General features: G+C 40.7%; 1 protein-coding gene across 1 annotated transcript in view; it reads left to right on the forward strand.

Moving 5' to 3' along the window:
• The window catches only part of ABLIM2 (actin binding LIM protein family member 2), a gene marked incomplete at its 5' end in the record, with an annotated part of 99676 nt that overhangs the window by 69860 nt on the left and 12943 nt on the right, over positions 1–16873 (forward strand). The window contains 8 exons of the mRNA XM_084266749.1: positions 2733–2834; positions 4095–4148; positions 8544–8596; positions 9176–9323; positions 12863–12921; positions 15166–15220; positions 16501–16565; positions 16738–16818. Coding sequence (XP_084122875.1) covers positions 2733–2834; positions 4095–4148; positions 8544–8596; positions 9176–9323; positions 12863–12921; positions 15166–15220; positions 16501–16565; positions 16738–16818 — 617 coding nt within the window. The remainder of the gene's footprint in view (positions 1–2732; positions 2835–4094; positions 4149–8543; positions 8597–9175; positions 9324–12862; positions 12922–15165; positions 15221–16500; positions 16566–16737; positions 16819–16873) is intronic.

Genomic DNA, 16873 nt, shown 5'->3' on the forward strand with positions numbered 1-16873 from the left:
GAGACTTTTCCTGACAAGCCCTTGAAAAGGGAGCATCGTCTGTGCTCTGGTCAGTTGACTTCACACACACACAAGGTTAAAAGAGCAGCCTCCCCTGTCAGCAGCCAAAAGACACAAGGAAGTTTCTGTGGTTGAAACTCAAGTTCAAAGTAAACCTTTCCAGACACTTTCCAAGTTAAACAAAATCCAGGGAAGAGTTCATGATTCTGGTTCTTTGCTTTGCACTGACCAGTAGAGCAGATCAAAGCCTGCAGCTGCGTGTGGCTGAAGACCAAACCAAAAGTTGAAGAAATCACTCCCTCTTGAAGTTTTATTTTCTCTGAGTCTTTATTTGAAGTTTTTCTTCAATGTATACCAGGCAAACCTTGAAAGAGGCAAATTCTTGCAGTCTCACTTAAGGGACTCTTATTATAGGCTAGATTAAATGAATGTCTGGAGTTCCTACACATGAACTTTCTGCATGGGTCTTCAGTTTGCTTTGTGAAGTTATTTTTATACACAAAAGGTGAAATACAGCTGCTCTGCCATGAAATCAGTGGCAGAGTTATAATTTAAATGTACATCAGCTTCTAAAAGGGGGATGCAGGAAGAACCTTTCCCCCCATTTCATCCTTAATTTTTCCCTTTTGAGCAAGTCAGAGGTGGTGGCTTTGTAGACTGCTCCACCCAGCTGGTTCTTGCACCGAGCAGTTTGCAGATTTGCCAGTCTGGTACTTGTTCTTGCATCCTGTTTCCTTACCAATTTATCTCAATCAATGCTTCCTCCTGATTCCCTGCTGACACCCTAACCCTGTCCCTGTAAAATAACTCTTCATGCGTGAACAATGACAGCCCCTCGAGGTCACTGCTTAATGAAGTAATTATTCATGCAAGTCATAATTAAATACAACTTTTTAATGCTATGTTAATTTTAAATAAATGAGGATTTAATACACTAAAACATTTCCTTTTTCTTTTTAAATTGAAAAAGTTCCATTAATAAACACTCTGGGGTGGTTTTTAAGGTTGAGTTGTCAAGGATCTTACTTAAAGAAGTGCCTACCACTGCCCTTTTTGTTGAAAGTTGGAATGATACTGAAGCTTCTTCCATTTAGTAGGGATGGCCAAGCATCTGAGCACCAAGCAGCAAAGGAAGAAGGAATCAGTAAACATGCCATGAAAACCTGTCACCACTTCTTTGCTTCCAAAAGCAAAGTGGGAATCAAGAAATTGAGTAATGGTCTGGCTCCTTGTCTGAGGACAACTTGACTCCAAACTGGTAGTGACACACCAGATCTTTAGAAATGCCATAATTCTTCCCTTGCTTTTTGGAAGGACCATCTTCTTACTGGCACGTGGAGTTGTAATTTCAATTTCCAAACGGCTCTGGTTCATTTTTTCAATGAGAAATGAGTACACAGCAGTAATGGCTGAATAGTTTCAGGGTTTTAATTTTTCACAGACTATAAAATTAAATGACACAACATTTCATACAGATCAGCTAGTGTATCATCATGAGATATGCAGCATGCTCTGTTGACCTCATCCAACCCACTTCTGCTCCCATCGAACTCAGTGGGACAACCCAGTTGACTTCAGTGGAGCACGTCAAGGCTGGCTTTGGTGACAGACCAATGACCAGGTGTCTGCTGCTTGTCAGCAGAGACCAGGGTTCAGCAGAGACCACCTCCACAAGCATGGCCTTGATGGTTATGGTAATCCAGTAGTTTTATGGTTGTAAAACTTCCCCTCCCTGAAGGCAGAACCCAATGACTGATGTGAGCTGCTGCGCTTCCTTTACCCCAAAGAAACTTGCTATAATTTCATCACTGCTGGGCATTAAACTTGGGCTCCATCCCCACTAAAACAATAACAGCAAATTAACAACCATTTTATGTTAGAATAAATGTCATGTTTTGCTTCCAGTCGCTTAACAGTGCTGTAAATTAATTGGATTTTACAAGTCCCAAAAAAGTAGAGCTTTACTTTTTTGTTTGCCAAGCAACGCTATAATGCCATAGAATGTGCATCAGGGAAATGAGCTGTGAGGAAATGGGTGGCACCTAATGGTCATTTGACAAAACAAGTAGAAAAGTGAATATATGTATATCTTGAAATTTGGTGAAGTGACTATGGCATTATAGATCCATGACTTGATAATCCAACCTTGTTTGCATAACTATAAAATGCTGTGGCATGTTACCTGTGGGAAAAGTTTGCAATTAAGAACCGAAGTTCAGCATCTGGTTTTAGTCACTAAAACATTCAGGACTATTTGTAATATTTGACTTAACCATTACATTTTTATTCTTTTTCTTTTGTGTAGTCCTGCTTTAAATAATTCAAACACTACTGAAAGATTTTATTACTGGTTTCAAGGGCAGGCTGTGAGCCATAGCATTAAACTTTCAAAACACTTCATTGGTAGGCTATTCAGTTATGGCTTTGCAAAAGACATTGCAAGAGTATGGGTGTTCTTATCCTTTTATTTTCTGCATTCAAGTGTTGATAAAAGAGAAGGTTTAGTTTCCCAGTGGGGCAGTGTAATTGGATAAGATCTGATATTCACTATTGATGGGATGATGGAGAGACTGAGGCAATACACTGTGCTGAAAAATATTTGGGTTTGCAAAAGCCATATATTTAAAGCTGTTGGATTAACAAGTCATTCTGGACAAGCTTTTATGCTGGAAATACTCTACTTTGCTTTCCATTTTTTCTTTTATCTGCTTTCTTTGCTCTTCCCCTTGGAGGCAGTGAAAGTGGTCGGAGCACTCCAAGCTTATCCATGTACTCAGACAGCAAATCTTCACCTTCTGTCTATCAGCAGGCTCCTAGGCATTTCCATATTCCAGGTAGGCATTCACTGCTTAGCTTTTGATCTTCAATTGCCAGCTCCTGTTTATTTTCTTCTGAATTACATTTTGGGTTTTTTTTTGCATTGATTTATGAACTTCCAGCTTCCAAGACAAGAAAATGTCTGATAAGTCAAAAATCTGTTAACTGCTGAACTTGGTCTCAGGAATAAAAGAATGAGCGAGCTGTGTGCTTATGTATATAAAAAAATGCATTAGACAAGACAGACAGTGACAAAAATTATTAAGCCTACAAAGATATAATAATTTATAGTGCCATGGCTGCATTGGTCTGTTGAATTTGTGTGCAGGAGGGAAGACTGAAGGGGTTTTTGGGTTTCTTTGTTTTCCTTATCTGTCTGTTCTCTGAATTAAAGTGTCATATTTACATGGACTTTAAAAATAGCTGGAAGACTTTAGACCTCCAGGAAGCTCACTGTGGTTGTATCTTTGCATATGTACTGTATTCTTTTCAAGTTCACATTTAGTCAACGAGAACATGAAATTCATGTCCACACTGTCTGGCTTCTTGACTGTTAAGCACATCTACCTGCTCTGTGAAATAGTTTATTTATGTCTTGCTTCTGGGGTTAATGTTTCCAAAGCACACTACAATTAGGAATTGTATCTGCTCAGGGCTGTAGTACTAGGTAAATCTCTTGTCTGCACAGCATGATATGGGCATCCTGGATTGTGACTCTGAGGCTTTCAAAAAAATTCCTGGAAGGCTGGGAGTTACCTCCACAATTTAAAATACAGACAAACAATAGGATTTCCTATATGGGGCATTTCCAGTATAAATATCTATAGCTGAACATGTATACTTTCTTCATAATTAATGGAGAGAGTCCCTTTTCAAGTGTGACTGTTATCATCATCTGTTGTACCTACATGTGGATTTTAAGTAGTGGCAAGAGTAGCCAGTTCCTCTTTGTTATTTATCAAGTCTCCGTTAGTAGTGCAGATACAACCACCTACATTTCAGCAATTGGTTTCCATTCAATGTGTCTTAAAGCACTTTGAGCAACTCTAGGAGGGGTTATACTGCACAGGTAGGTCTAGCCAACGTTTTAAATATATAAAGACAATGGGTAAGCTTCATTGTCTTGTAATACCCAGTGACTGACGAGCCACTGAATGAATGCATAGAGTTTGCTGAAGCATTTGCATTTTAAGTGATGTTGAGAGGAGGCAGGAGCAGCACAGTCAGAACAGCTTGCTTACTCTTTTATTCTTTCCTTTCTCTTTCCTTTTCCTCAGACACTGGCGTAAAAGATAACATCTATAGGAAACCTCCTATCTACAAACAGCATGGTACAGACTGCTTTTCTCCACTGCAGTTCTCTCTCCTTGGCTTTGTAAAGAAATGCATGTTGACTCCTGAATTAATTTGCAGCTGTCTTTGCATTCCATTATGTCTCCATAATTTCAAGCAGAAAAGGAAAAAAAGCAATGTGAGAATTCAGTAGTGTTTTCTATAAGACGATATCCAAGGATTCAGTAAGTTCTTCAAAACTGGGATACTGATAGTTTGATTTTTCTTGGTACTTCAGAGCTGATATGAACTTCAAATTATTTCTGGAATGACATCAAACATGTAAATGTAGAATGTTGGTCTCCTCTCTTCAGACCATGGGGTCTAGATAGCACGTGGTGTCTGGTTTTGTGAAGTAATTTTGACTTCCACATTGCTGAGGAAAATATGTTTGTTGTCAAGTGGTGTGTATGAAACTTTGGATCTGCAAGTTCATCAGGATGTGAAATGTCAGGGACAAATGTAGCTGCACCGTGGCAGTGAGGAACGAGTTCAGTAGCTGGCAACATTGGTGAGATATGACTGGAAAAACAAGGGTAAACAGGGCAACAAAATTGCTGTCTGAGTTTCTAAACAGCAGAAATAAATATACAATGTTTTATATGACTGAGGATCTGACTTAAGACTCAAGTAAATATAAAAAAATAGAAACTTGAAGTCTGCATTTTCTGTTGTTATTTTTTGCTGTATATTTTGCTGATAAGCATCAGAGCAATTTCCATGTTGGTGTCAGTTCTTATTGTGTCCTCAGTGATGTTTGGCCATGATTTTGGTTCGTGGCACAATTTTAGTAACACAGAAGTCATTTTTCTAAGCTGAATTCCATTATTAGTCTTTGAATGAAACATGTACAGATTCTGCTGCAGTAGGGTGTCTGAAGAGTGCAGACATACACATCTGATCAGGTCGTGACTCAGGTGCTCCTGTATTCAGAAGCAAAGGAGAAAAATAAAAATGAAACGTCATATAATTCTCCCCAAATGACAAGTTGTATTTTACTCATGATTTCTCCCTGAAGGAGAGACTAAAATAAACATGAGAGATGTTTATCACACTGTGAGCTGTAGCTAAAGCACTTTGGAGGTGAAAACTTGTAGCTTTGGAGATGCAGATAGGAGAGGGAAGCTGTGCCACTCCTGGAGGTGAGGGAAGGTCCAGTCTGTGCCTGTGAACAGCGTTTCTCTTGGAGCAGCTCCTCTCATCCTGTTCCTCCTGCATCGCTGCCTGCCCAGAGGTGACGTCCCATGTTGTATGTAAGAGTGAGACAGCCCCATCTCCATAAGGCAGACAGCTCCATACTTTGTCATTAGCTGATAACTTTCCCTGAGTGAAAAGTTAGGGAACTGCAGGTACATCACTTGCTTCATGGTCGAAACACGGATTATACAAAAAAAGCTGCAGTCAAAGCAAGAAGTTGAATATTCTAGTGGGGTTTGGAAAAATCATGAGCAAATGCAAAGTTACAATCATCTGACATAGATCAGCATAGCTTCACTGATTTACACAAGCTGATGATGTCCTACATCCTGGCTGGGTCATTTAATTTTATAGATATTTTTGCTTTGAAAAGAGGATTGGAAGCAGCAGCTTTTTTTTTTTTTTTTGTAGTTGTTCCAGGCCAGGAATTTTCATATCAATTTTCCATCCATCAGAGATGCAGTCAAAGTCTGGTTTGTGTCAGTTTTGCACTGCTCTATGGGGTTGTTTCTTGTAATCACTGGAATAAGCAGAGAATTAAATTATCGAGTCAGCAGTCTCTATAGGTTAACAAGGAGATATGTTTTAACTTTCTTTTAGAGATAATAGTTGTTCTGAAAGGTCATGTTGAAAATACATGCTCACTGTTTTTCTGCTGAAGAGCAAAATGCATTTATTCTAACTCAGAAAAAAAAAAATCAATGAGCTTTCCTGCAAATTAAAAAAAAACTATTTTAAAAATTACCTTTTATTCTGGAAGAAATCCTGGCTAAAATGTGAAGACATGAGTGACTGGTGATTCACCTCCTCAGACTAAGGGGACATTGAATTGATACATGCTGAAAAGGAGCCAGAGAACATTCCTTCATTGAAGAGACCAAGTTTGAACAAACAAGCACAAAAATGTTCTTTAAAACAAAAAGTGCAAGAAGCTCTTCCAAAACATTTGGCTTTGAAAGGTTTCAGTTACAGCAGTGCCCAACAAATCTGCTGTAACTACAGCTTCTGTGTTTCTATTATAAACACCCAACTGCAGAATGAAAAGAAGGTGGTGGGAAAACGGGCCGTGCAGGACATCAGGCTGAGAGCTGGGGTCGGGAAGGGAAGAGTGCAGGAGCCTGTGTGTGTGCACATGTTCCAGAAATATTTGAACATAGTTCAAGGCTTAAAAAAAGAAAGTGAAGAGGTTTGCTCTTCAGTGATGCTGTTCAGCAGCCATCCTTCTGAGACATGCAGCTCACACTGGGTTTCCCAGCGGAACCGACTGTCCCTTTTACCCGTGAAGTCAATGCTCAGTGCTGATGAAACTCAGGCTAGTTGGGTCTATCTGCTAGCCACCTATTGTAAAAATACTCCCAGGGACTTGGGAGCAGCAGGCCTGCCTGTTGGTTTTCATTGTACTCCTCTGCATCTCTGTGTAAAGCCTGGGTGTTCAACCTTTTTGAAGGTGGATGCTCTCAGGAGCCTGTGGAACATTTGAAATGTCTGAGTAACACTTTCGATTCAACTTCTTGAAAACACCAAATTCTTGAAACAAAAACTATTTCAAAAGAAGCATCAGATTCTCTGGATGGATTTCTGATTAAGAGCATGATCTGTGCATATACCTGGAACAACTTGTTGGCTGGTGTTTTAGGGTGTGCTCCCAAAATATCAGTGAGCCCCGTTTGAGTCCTCCTTGCAATGTGAGGACTTCATTCTTCCTCTGTCATTTGTGGATATTTCTTTCTGTCCCTTTCTCAGAGAAGCACCTTGCCATCTTGAGAAAATGCCCTCGCTGGGATGCTGTTGGTGAACTGTAAAAGCCTCAAGCTTTTTCATAAGGCTGTTTTTATTTTATGACACAGCTTTGTTTTGCCACGTTAAATTGAGACCAAACCCCCCTCCCTCCCCCTGCACTAAGCCAACTCCCTGCATTTCAGGTTTTCACCTCTAACCCAGAGATGTTTTTTCCTCACTGCAATTTGCCATCTTCAAAGTACCACCTCCTCAGAGAAACCAATTGAGATCTGGATGTGAGCTGTGTGATGGCAGCAGAAAATTAAACAGAATAGCACTGAATTGCTAATGGCCTTTTGTGGGGGTTGTTTAGATGCAGGGCAGGTCATCTGCACACATGCTGGTTGGGGAATTGGAGAGGGCAGACTTGTTCCCAGCTGGCTGAGAGTGTTACCACACTTAACGGTGCAATTTGATCTCCTCCCCCTTGTCATGATGGCTTCTCATGGGCTTAAAAGTGTGCTTGGCTCCAGTTCCATAACCCTCCCCAAAACAGCATAGAGTGCTAGAAAGGCAGGTAGGATTCAAATTTTGGGAAGTTATCCAAAACGCTGTGAAATTTGCCACAAAACCTTTCTGTCACTTTCTGCACTGTGTCTAGAACACTGTGCTGATACATGAAAGGCAAGGAAAACCACACTTGATGGTTGGGATCTGTCTAATGAATAGCATTTAGGTTTTCAGCTCTGCATTTTTCATTGCAGCCAATTGGAAAGTTACAGGAGAACTACAGTAAATGATCAGTGATTTGGCTTTGTTTGTTTGTGGGGTTAGGTCTTCTGTTTGTTTGTTTTATTTTGGTGGTGTTAAAATACTCTTTAAGAGGGCAATACAGCCCAAAAAGTGGTTGGTCACGAAATTGTGAATTTTAGGGTCTGAAACACCCTCTCTTGCAGATTTCATGAAGAGACAATATAAAATGTATTTCTGTCACGTTTACCATCATAACTGTCCTTTTGGGGAATGTAGAAGGCCCAGGTGTGCAGACCACAGGCTGAGTATATAACCCTATGTACTTTCATGGACGTGGTAACAGAGAGGAATGGGGGAATAGCTTGTTCTTGTGTGCAGTGACTGTATAAATCTCTCCCTAAGTTATGATACAGGCGTTTTTCCCCATCAATCATTGCCCAAAAGTAGATTCTTCTTTAAAAGTTCAGGTTCAAAATCCAGATGGAATAGATTGTGTAAGTTCACTGTGTGCCCAGAGGATGAGTGTTACTGTAGGAATTTCAGAATTATTATTAGTAGTTCTGTAAAATTCTAGTTCTGTACATAAAGTTTTCTGACCTGCTCTGTTCTGCTCTTTTGTTGGGTTTTTTAAAAACTCCCTCTAATTTGGAACATAACTGAAATCAAAACAGAAGATGAAAGAGTTATATTGTGTTCTGATTTTTAAAATTAACTTAATCTTCCAGCAGCAAGAAGATCAGAAGGGGAGGATGGAAGCCTGGATCAGGACAGTAAGAAGGTAATGATCAAGAAGAACATCAGGGAGGAGTTTATTGATCTTTCTTGAAGCAACAGTTTTTTAAAACATGTTCATATACAAAGGTGCTCTCTCAGATAACTGAAATAATCATTATGACTTTTAGGTCTTTCCAGGAATATGTAGAAAAGCTTAAACTCTCACTCAGAGGGTTTAGAATCTACATTGTACAGTAAAGGAAGAAATAAGGATATTAAGAACAATAATTTAATGGATTTTTACTCAGTCTTAGTGTATATGTTGGTGATTGAGCTAAGCCTGTGGACTTAGGGTGCATATTGACAAACAAAACAAATGTTAACAGCAGATGGATTGTACGATGACAGCACATCTTGTACTGAGGGAGAAACTATCCTCAGAAAGTTAAAAAAGTTGTTGGTAGCTGTGGCATGTAGCAGGGAGTTCCATGATAGGCTGAACTTTCAGGATTTGATAAAGGATGGTTCAGGCTGTGATGAGCATAAATACGTCATCGGTTCACAAGGCGTCCCAAAGGGGCGAGGTAGCAGAACTGCGTTCATGTTAAACCTGAATCCTGTAACAGGCGTCTGTTCTCTCCAGCTGAAAACCAGTTGGCTGATTCTGAGAGGGGATGTGGACACCAGAACTAATTCCCCGGATTCTGACACCCGATCCCTGTCTCTTACTGCCGGAACCGACAGAGACAACTTCCCGCGGGCGCAGGAGGGCGTGACTGCCGGCTACTCCCGTGAGTGCTGCTGCCTGGGTTCAGTACACTCAATGGTAGGATCAGGCAGATGCTTGGACTGTGCTAATTGCTCCCTGATACAAACTATCTATTTTGAATATTAGCAGAGCCATTTCTTGTGACAAAGAATACTTTGCTCCACAGGTGAATTTCAAAGAGGCTTGTTTTTATTATTTCTCACAGTTTTACCTCTTAAATTCACAGAGACCCTTCAGGTCTGTATATGAGTGACCAGGTGCAGTAACAACATCATTTTGTTTCTAAGAACTGGTCTGAAGACCAGATGTCCGTGGTTGCTGTCAGAACCAAAACTATGTTCTAGATGTTTCTTGCTCTGCATTTCAGCAAGTCAGGAGGTGAAGGAGATCATCATCACAATTAACTCATACATAAATGGCAAACAGCTTAAGTGAATTCTAATGGGTAACCAGGCCATTCCTCTCCCTGTCTCCTCTGCTTTACACCATATGGCAGTAGCAGGTCATCTGGGGTAAACAAGTTGGGGAAGCAGTTTTCCAAAAGAATGCATCCAATGCAAGGCATGCCTGGCAGCAGGGCTAGGATGTCAGTCTTGTGGGCATTTTGGTAATGTGATAGCTGGCTCCATCAACTTATATTAAGGAAATTACGGCTTAGCTATGCAAGGAAGAGGAAAAACAGATGCCACAAAGTTTGCCACAAGGCTGTAACAAGATAAAGGAGAAGAGTTATTTAGGATCATCAGTCTCACTGGTCTAACCTGAAGGGATTTGATTCCTTAGTCCTCAGCAGACATCACATACGTGTGCATGAGGTGCATTGCCCAGAAATGAACTCCTGAAACTTTCATTGTAATGTGCATGTCAGGTATGTTTGAAAGCTTTCTGGAGCTGATCTGATGCTTTTCTACATATGTATTGAGAGACTGGTTGATGACAGTTTTCGTTGCAGATCCATTCCCTCTGTCTCAGAGAGGCTATATACTCTGCCCTCTGGTGTCATTGCCACTCACATAACAAGCAGCAGGAAACTCCCAGGTTGTAAACTGGAGTAGCTAAGTGAACCATAAAATTCAGTGTTCATCACTATGGCCCTCTATCAGATGTGGAAAACCCCTGCAGAAGTTCTGCTCATAGTTTATACCACTCTTCAGAGAGTGGTTGATTATGTTTCTAAAGCATCTCTTGCTTTTATGGATCATCTTCATTTTGCTACCTTAAATAAGTGAAGCTTACCAAGACTCCCCTCCTTGATGAGCTCTCATTGCACCAGTTATCCTATGGGGCAGTGGTCTGGTGGAGTTAATTTGATGTGCTTTGAATGCTGATGGACAAGAATGGCACAAAGAATTCCTCCAGAATCTCCTGTCACTGCCCAAAACCGCTACAATTATTTCCATATCTTACACGTATCAAGACAAACATTTCCACCTTATGCCTTTTTTTTCCTATACTTGCATTAGCAACACAAGTCACCTTGTGATTGAGCTGTTTATCCAATCAGTCACCTCCCTATCCTTTCCAAATGATGAGCTCTCAGACTAAATATTAGAAGTTTGGGGGTTTTCTTAGTCCCAAAATACATGTTTTTTTGCCATGGATTATTAAATGTTATCCCATTCCTAATACTCTAATGTTCAAGGTTATCCCAGTTAGTTATGATACCTCAATCCTCCTCCATACTGGCAGTGCTTTGTAACTTTGTTTCAACAGCAAAGTTTATTAGCCCAACACTGCTGGTGGTATCCAGATGATTAACGAAAACATTAGGCAATTTCAACTCAGCACCAGTCTCTGCTGACACTTTCTCAGCTCTGTGCAGTTCTCACTACCCATTTCTTACATTTCATTAATTCTTTACTGGCCCTAAAATTCCTCTGTTAAACTCAATCTTCTCTGGGTTTGCGTTTAATTCCATACCAAACGTTTCAATGAGATCCAATAACATTTATGTTGTGCAGAAGTAATTGCACTTGACAAAGAAAACTACCAAGTAAGTCTGGCACTGTGTCTTTAACTTACCCCAAACCAATTAAAATCTACATGACTGTTAATTGATTTTCTGTTTACTTCAGTGTTATTGTTCAGTCTTTCCTTTCCAGTTTTCTGGTGGAAGCAAGCTGGTAGCTCCTCATCCTCTTGTTCCTCTCTTAAATATAAAAACTATACTTGCTGTTCTCCAATGGGAAGAAGTATTGGACTTAGGATTTGATGCGAGCTTAGTGCACCTTGAGTACATTAGGTGCTTTGAATTATGTTTTGATCATGACTGATTCACTGGCATACCCTTATTCATTAGTCCCTCCCTGTTGCTCAGTACACTGCCTTTTGTTCCTAAAAACAGCAGTGAAATACCCCTTCAGTGTTGGAGCCCACCTAGGTTACCTTTCACCTCTGTTGTGTACTGATACAGCATAACTCCCAGTAATCCCATTTCTTCTTTCCTTGGACTCTTTCTATTTGGATAGCTGGAGAGCCTTTTGCTATTTATTTTAATATCATTTTCAGTGTTTAACTCAGCTTGACTTCTGGCATTTCTCACTTTATCTCAGCACATCATGAGCCTGTTGCTGATCCATCTTTGGGTTTTTTCTTTCTGTATGCTTATTCCTAGTCATCTCCTTAGGGTATTTATTAATCCAGTGGGGTCTGGATTCCCTTCCTACATTCCTCTTTGGCCAGAGATTGCTAACATTTTTGACAGAAAGAAGCATTGTATGTTCAGTTCTTTGAGCTAACTGACTTCTCTAACTCTTTGCATCAATTTGTCAAAGTTTCCGGTGCTGGAATCAAGAACGTTTATTACACATGTGTTTGCTCATCTTCTGTTTAATTTAAACTGATCCAGTCTGTCATTTCAATACAGCATCATTTTTATTAACCAGAAACTAATCTGAAACACTTTTTGTCCTTTCACTGACAAAAGGAGCTTCCAAACTTTCTTATTAGACTCTCCATATTAAAAGCAAAGCTCTTCAGTTTACTGAAGGTAGTGCCACTTTCCCGATGTTGTCTGTCTTAAAACTTTCTTTCTCTTTGTATGTTTTTTTTTCCACTTGAAGCAGTAGAAGTTGTTTTAAAGAAAGAAATTTGGGTGGGTTTCTTTTTACAGTAGTAGGTTACCAAATCTCCTATTTAAGAAAATAAACCCCAAATCGTATCATCGTGATCAGAAGTGGTGTAACTCTAAAAAGGTGGTACCTTTAATCCCGTTTGCAAGTCATGGTTTAACACCAAGTTGTAGGGCAGGGGTTCTCCTTTGCATCAACATAGCTGCATAAGGCTTCCATAACTTCAGTCCCATGAAGCTCTCTTCATGTCATGCCTGCAGGTGATTGCTGCTTGACGTGCTGGTGCTGGTAGAAATTGTTGCACATGTTAATGTACATTAATTACAGCGAGGAGATCAGCAGTGCTCTGGTATATTTCATCCTGGTGATAGAAGGGACATATTGATCTTGTAATTACTGTTTGGGGTAGTTTCCTTGAATTTCTTGAATTCTGTGTTTTAGTAGGCTGTAAAGGATTTACAGAAATAGAGCTGTCTCTTATGTCTTACAGGATTTCCATATTCTAAATCTGCTTCTCTACCTGGCTATGGAAAGAATGGCTTACATCAGGTAGGTACACCTTTAATTGCATTCTCCAGGAGTAAGTGTATCATAAACAGCTTGGTAACTAGTTGAAAATCTACAGTGATGACATTTGGAAGGTGTTTTGGCTGCCAGCCCTGTCTGACAGATTCGTACCCTATGTGGGTTCCAGTTTGTCTGGAGGAGTAAGACGGACTGAGGCTTCTCCTTTTAATTGTGTCATGAGCATTAGGAATCTTGATTCTCCTCCCAAAACAAACAAAGCTCCAAAATGTACAGGCTGCACATGTTCATAGATCACAGTGCAGCTTGAATTAATAATAGAGAAGTTTAGGCCTATAATTAGTCAAGTAATTCTCTTAGAGGAAAGGTGGAGCAGCCCACATTGCATTTCCTGAACCATCAGTTCTTTTTCCTCTGTGTGTGTGTGTGTGTGTGTGTGTGTATGTGTGTGCACACAGTTGTCATACTTTCAAGGCAGGGAGGAAGCAATACAGATAGAATGGCAGGCACCAATCTAGAGAGCAAAATGCATAACAAAATTGTGACCAGATTGGACTAGGGGTTCTTTATCTAATCTTTACCTAATCCTTTACTATAGTTTTTTTCAGTTCATCAGGGAAAAGGCATCTTTGACACTGTGCTCTCTCTCTCTCTCTCTCTCTCTGGCTTCCAGCATAAAGGATTCTCAGTGCATGGCTCATATTTTTATGTGCAAACCCAGTATTGTTTATAGTGAGAAGTTGGCAATACATAGATGCTTGGGCACTTAGATTTTGAAGATTGATTTGTGTCTACATTAAATGGACAGGACCTCATTCTCTTTTCTCCAGGAAGATGTGAAAGCTGCAAAATTACACAAGCAGGATTCAAGTTCCCCAGTGATAGGAATCAAACTGCAGGTCATTGGAAGGAGCTACAAGAAAGCAACTGTTGTTGAGTAGATAAATTGATTTTCAGCAGCTACCATCCCTTTGAGTGAACTAGTGAACATTACAAGGCTAATTGTGTCTGCATCACTTCAATACCTGATTGCTTGAATTCCTCTCTGAAGGAACTTGCTCAAATGAGATTAAGGGACTTGAGAGGATGTACATAAACCTGTCCCCACGTAGGAGCCAGCAGCTTTTTTCTGACTTTTCAGAATGACTGTTAGCAGCAACCTGAAGCGAGCAGGGGACCGTCAGAAGGCTGCACGAGGGTGATGCCAAAGCAAACTCCCTCAGCAGCGGGGCTGGCTGAAGCCATGCAACGCAGTATGGAAGCAGCAGGTGGCACCCTTTGTCCTGCCTAAAGGGTCCAACCTCGCAGCTGAAAACTAGAAAGCTATAAGAAGTTGCTGATGGTCATATCCTTACGGCCAGAATTCTTCTCAGAATGGATGTCCTCTGTTTGGATTGCAGGTCCATATCAGTTTTTGTGGGGGGTTTTAAATTTGTAATCAGCCATCCCAGTCCTGCATAACAAACCAAACAGTAAGGAGCCTTGCAGGTGATTGGGAGTGTAGCTGTGCATGCCATTGATACCCTAACAAGCAAACATGGTACTTGGGGCTAAAAATCGTACAGCATTGCTTTTCTGATCTCCTGTAGTGGTGGTTATCATAGCATCTGCCAGCAGTGGGTCAAATAAAGCTATGGCACATGTGCACAGTGGTCCCTGGTCTCGAGTGGCATCAGCAGTGTCAAGCAGAAAGCAGAATGAGACAAGTTTCTGTGCAGCATAAGTTATCTGGTCTGTTTGGATGACTGCAGTGAGATGTCTGCATCACAGTAAAAGGCAATTTCAATCTAACTGTAGTGCCAGGTCTTCAAATAGGGGTGCCTGGTGGCTTTCTGGCACCTTTCTGCCTCATTGAAAGCTGCAAGGGATCAGAGCTCAAAAATGTCCAAGGGGCTTTGAGGTGAGGTGGGTTGACACAACACTTCAATTGCCTCTCAGGTGACAGCTTCTGCTTCTGCTGGACTGCAGGAGTTCCCAGTGTGGGCAGCAAGCTGCACCAAGGCACCAGGCATCCCTCTGACACTCCGTCCTTGCCGACAGGACGAGCTCTGTCTCTGCAGTTAAACACTGATGGATGTTGCCAGCACTTGGGTCTCCTGCCTGGATCAATTGGGTCAAGTTTGAATGAAACCTTATTCTCTTTCTGTCTCACAAGGATCTCTTTTGTCACTGTGTAGTACCAGCTGGTTTTGTTTTTTCTCTCAACAATGTGCAGAGTGATTTTGCAGTGTGTTTTGCTGCTACATTGCTGTTTTCTTTCTCTTTCAGCCTGAAAATATGGGCCAATACGAAATGAACCAGGAGGCAAGCTGGGGCATGAAAGGTACATTGTAATATCATTTCCACTCCATGTTTTCTTCCTTTAGGATGCTTGCCATAGAGGGTTACTCCTTCAAGAAGTAGCTAATAAAAAGTCCACTGTGCTTCTTTGTCCTATAGTGTGGTTAAAATGTGCAGAATTCAAAAAGCAGAATTTATTTGCTTTTTGTTTTATTGCAGTTTAAGTGTACTGTGAACTTAATGCAGAAATTGGGTTGGAATTTTCAGAAGAGCTGAGCAGTTTAGCAGCATGCATCTACTGATGAGGGAGAGTAGGAGTTTCTTGCCGAGGCACACAATCTTGTTTTGAAAAATCTTACTCTGATGCTTCACTTCAGGCCTCTGTGTTGATACAGATCTTTGTGTCTAAATAGTTTAAAGTACAGATTTTGAAAAGTAGACTTACCACTGATTTTATTTCAGACCATTAAAAGGTCTGTGAAACATGCTGGCTATCCTGGCTGCATTTAATCATCAGTGTGAATAGATCATAGAATAATAGAATCATTAAGGTTGGAAAAGACCTCCAAGATCATCTAGTCCAACCGTCTGCCTACCACCTATATTACTCACTAAACCATTTCCCTAAATACCTCATCCAACCTTTCCTTAGACACCCCGAGGTTTGGTGACTCCACCACCTTCCTGGACAACCCATTTGAATGCCTAACACTCTTTTTGAGAAGAAATTTGTAGTCATATCATACATAGTATACTGATCTAACTAGAATATTCCTGTGTGAGTTGAGACCCAGGAATCATAGTCCACTCACCCCTATATCATCTTTTCTTCACTGTCATTATTCCCACTGCCCAAGTGCAGGCTGTTGGCATCTGGGAATATTGTATTAACTCAGTTATTTCCATATATGTTCCCAAACTGGCATGGCTGTGATAATCCATATATTTTAACTATTTTCAGTAAAGAACAAATAAGGGCAGGACTTTGGATGACAGACTCACTTAACTCTGCACAAAAGCCTCCTGTAACAAAAAAAAGTCCCAATTTTGACAAGCATACTTACTGTGCAACCCAGTGGCATCAGGAGATGGGTTTTCTGTAACAAGTCTTTGGTTTCAAGGACTATTGCTTCAGTAATAGTGTTACAGGCATTAGGAGCACGGGCTTGAAATGCTTAGTATGCATGCAGTTCCCCAACAGCTACTCAGAAGAGAGGAATACAGTTGCATCACAAATTGCTGGTGTACCTAAATGTTCATTGCAGCGGCTTAGGGAGACGTCTATAACCTCTCAACCATGAACCTGTTCTCATTCTCTTGCAGAATACAAGGTAAGAAGGGCTTTTCCAACACTGGACGAACAATCCGAGTCACCACTTCCTAGCAAGGTTACGTGTGTTCCTTTGTCCATTTGCTTTTGCTAATGTTTGCCCCTGTGAAATACTTGTCAAATCGGGATGCAAGTATGTACCTCTTCTCTTAGTAAGTTCCCCACACTGTCATTTCCACGCCTCAGGCTCAAGTTTGTCTGGAGTTCACATGCTCTTGTCTTTTCTACAGATTTATCCCTATGAAACCCTGATCGTAACAAACCGAGTTCGTGTGAAGTTGCCTAAGGACGTGGACAGGACCAGGCTGGAGGTAGGGATGATGCTCGTTGGCTTTGCAAGTCTTTGTCCCATTTGTTTACCATCTT

Source organism: Gallinula chloropus, assembly GCF_964237585.1.
Source record: "Gallinula chloropus genome assembly, chromosome: 7".
In the NCBI taxonomy this organism is placed as follows: Eukaryota; Metazoa; Chordata; class Aves; order Gruiformes; family Rallidae; genus Gallinula; species Gallinula chloropus.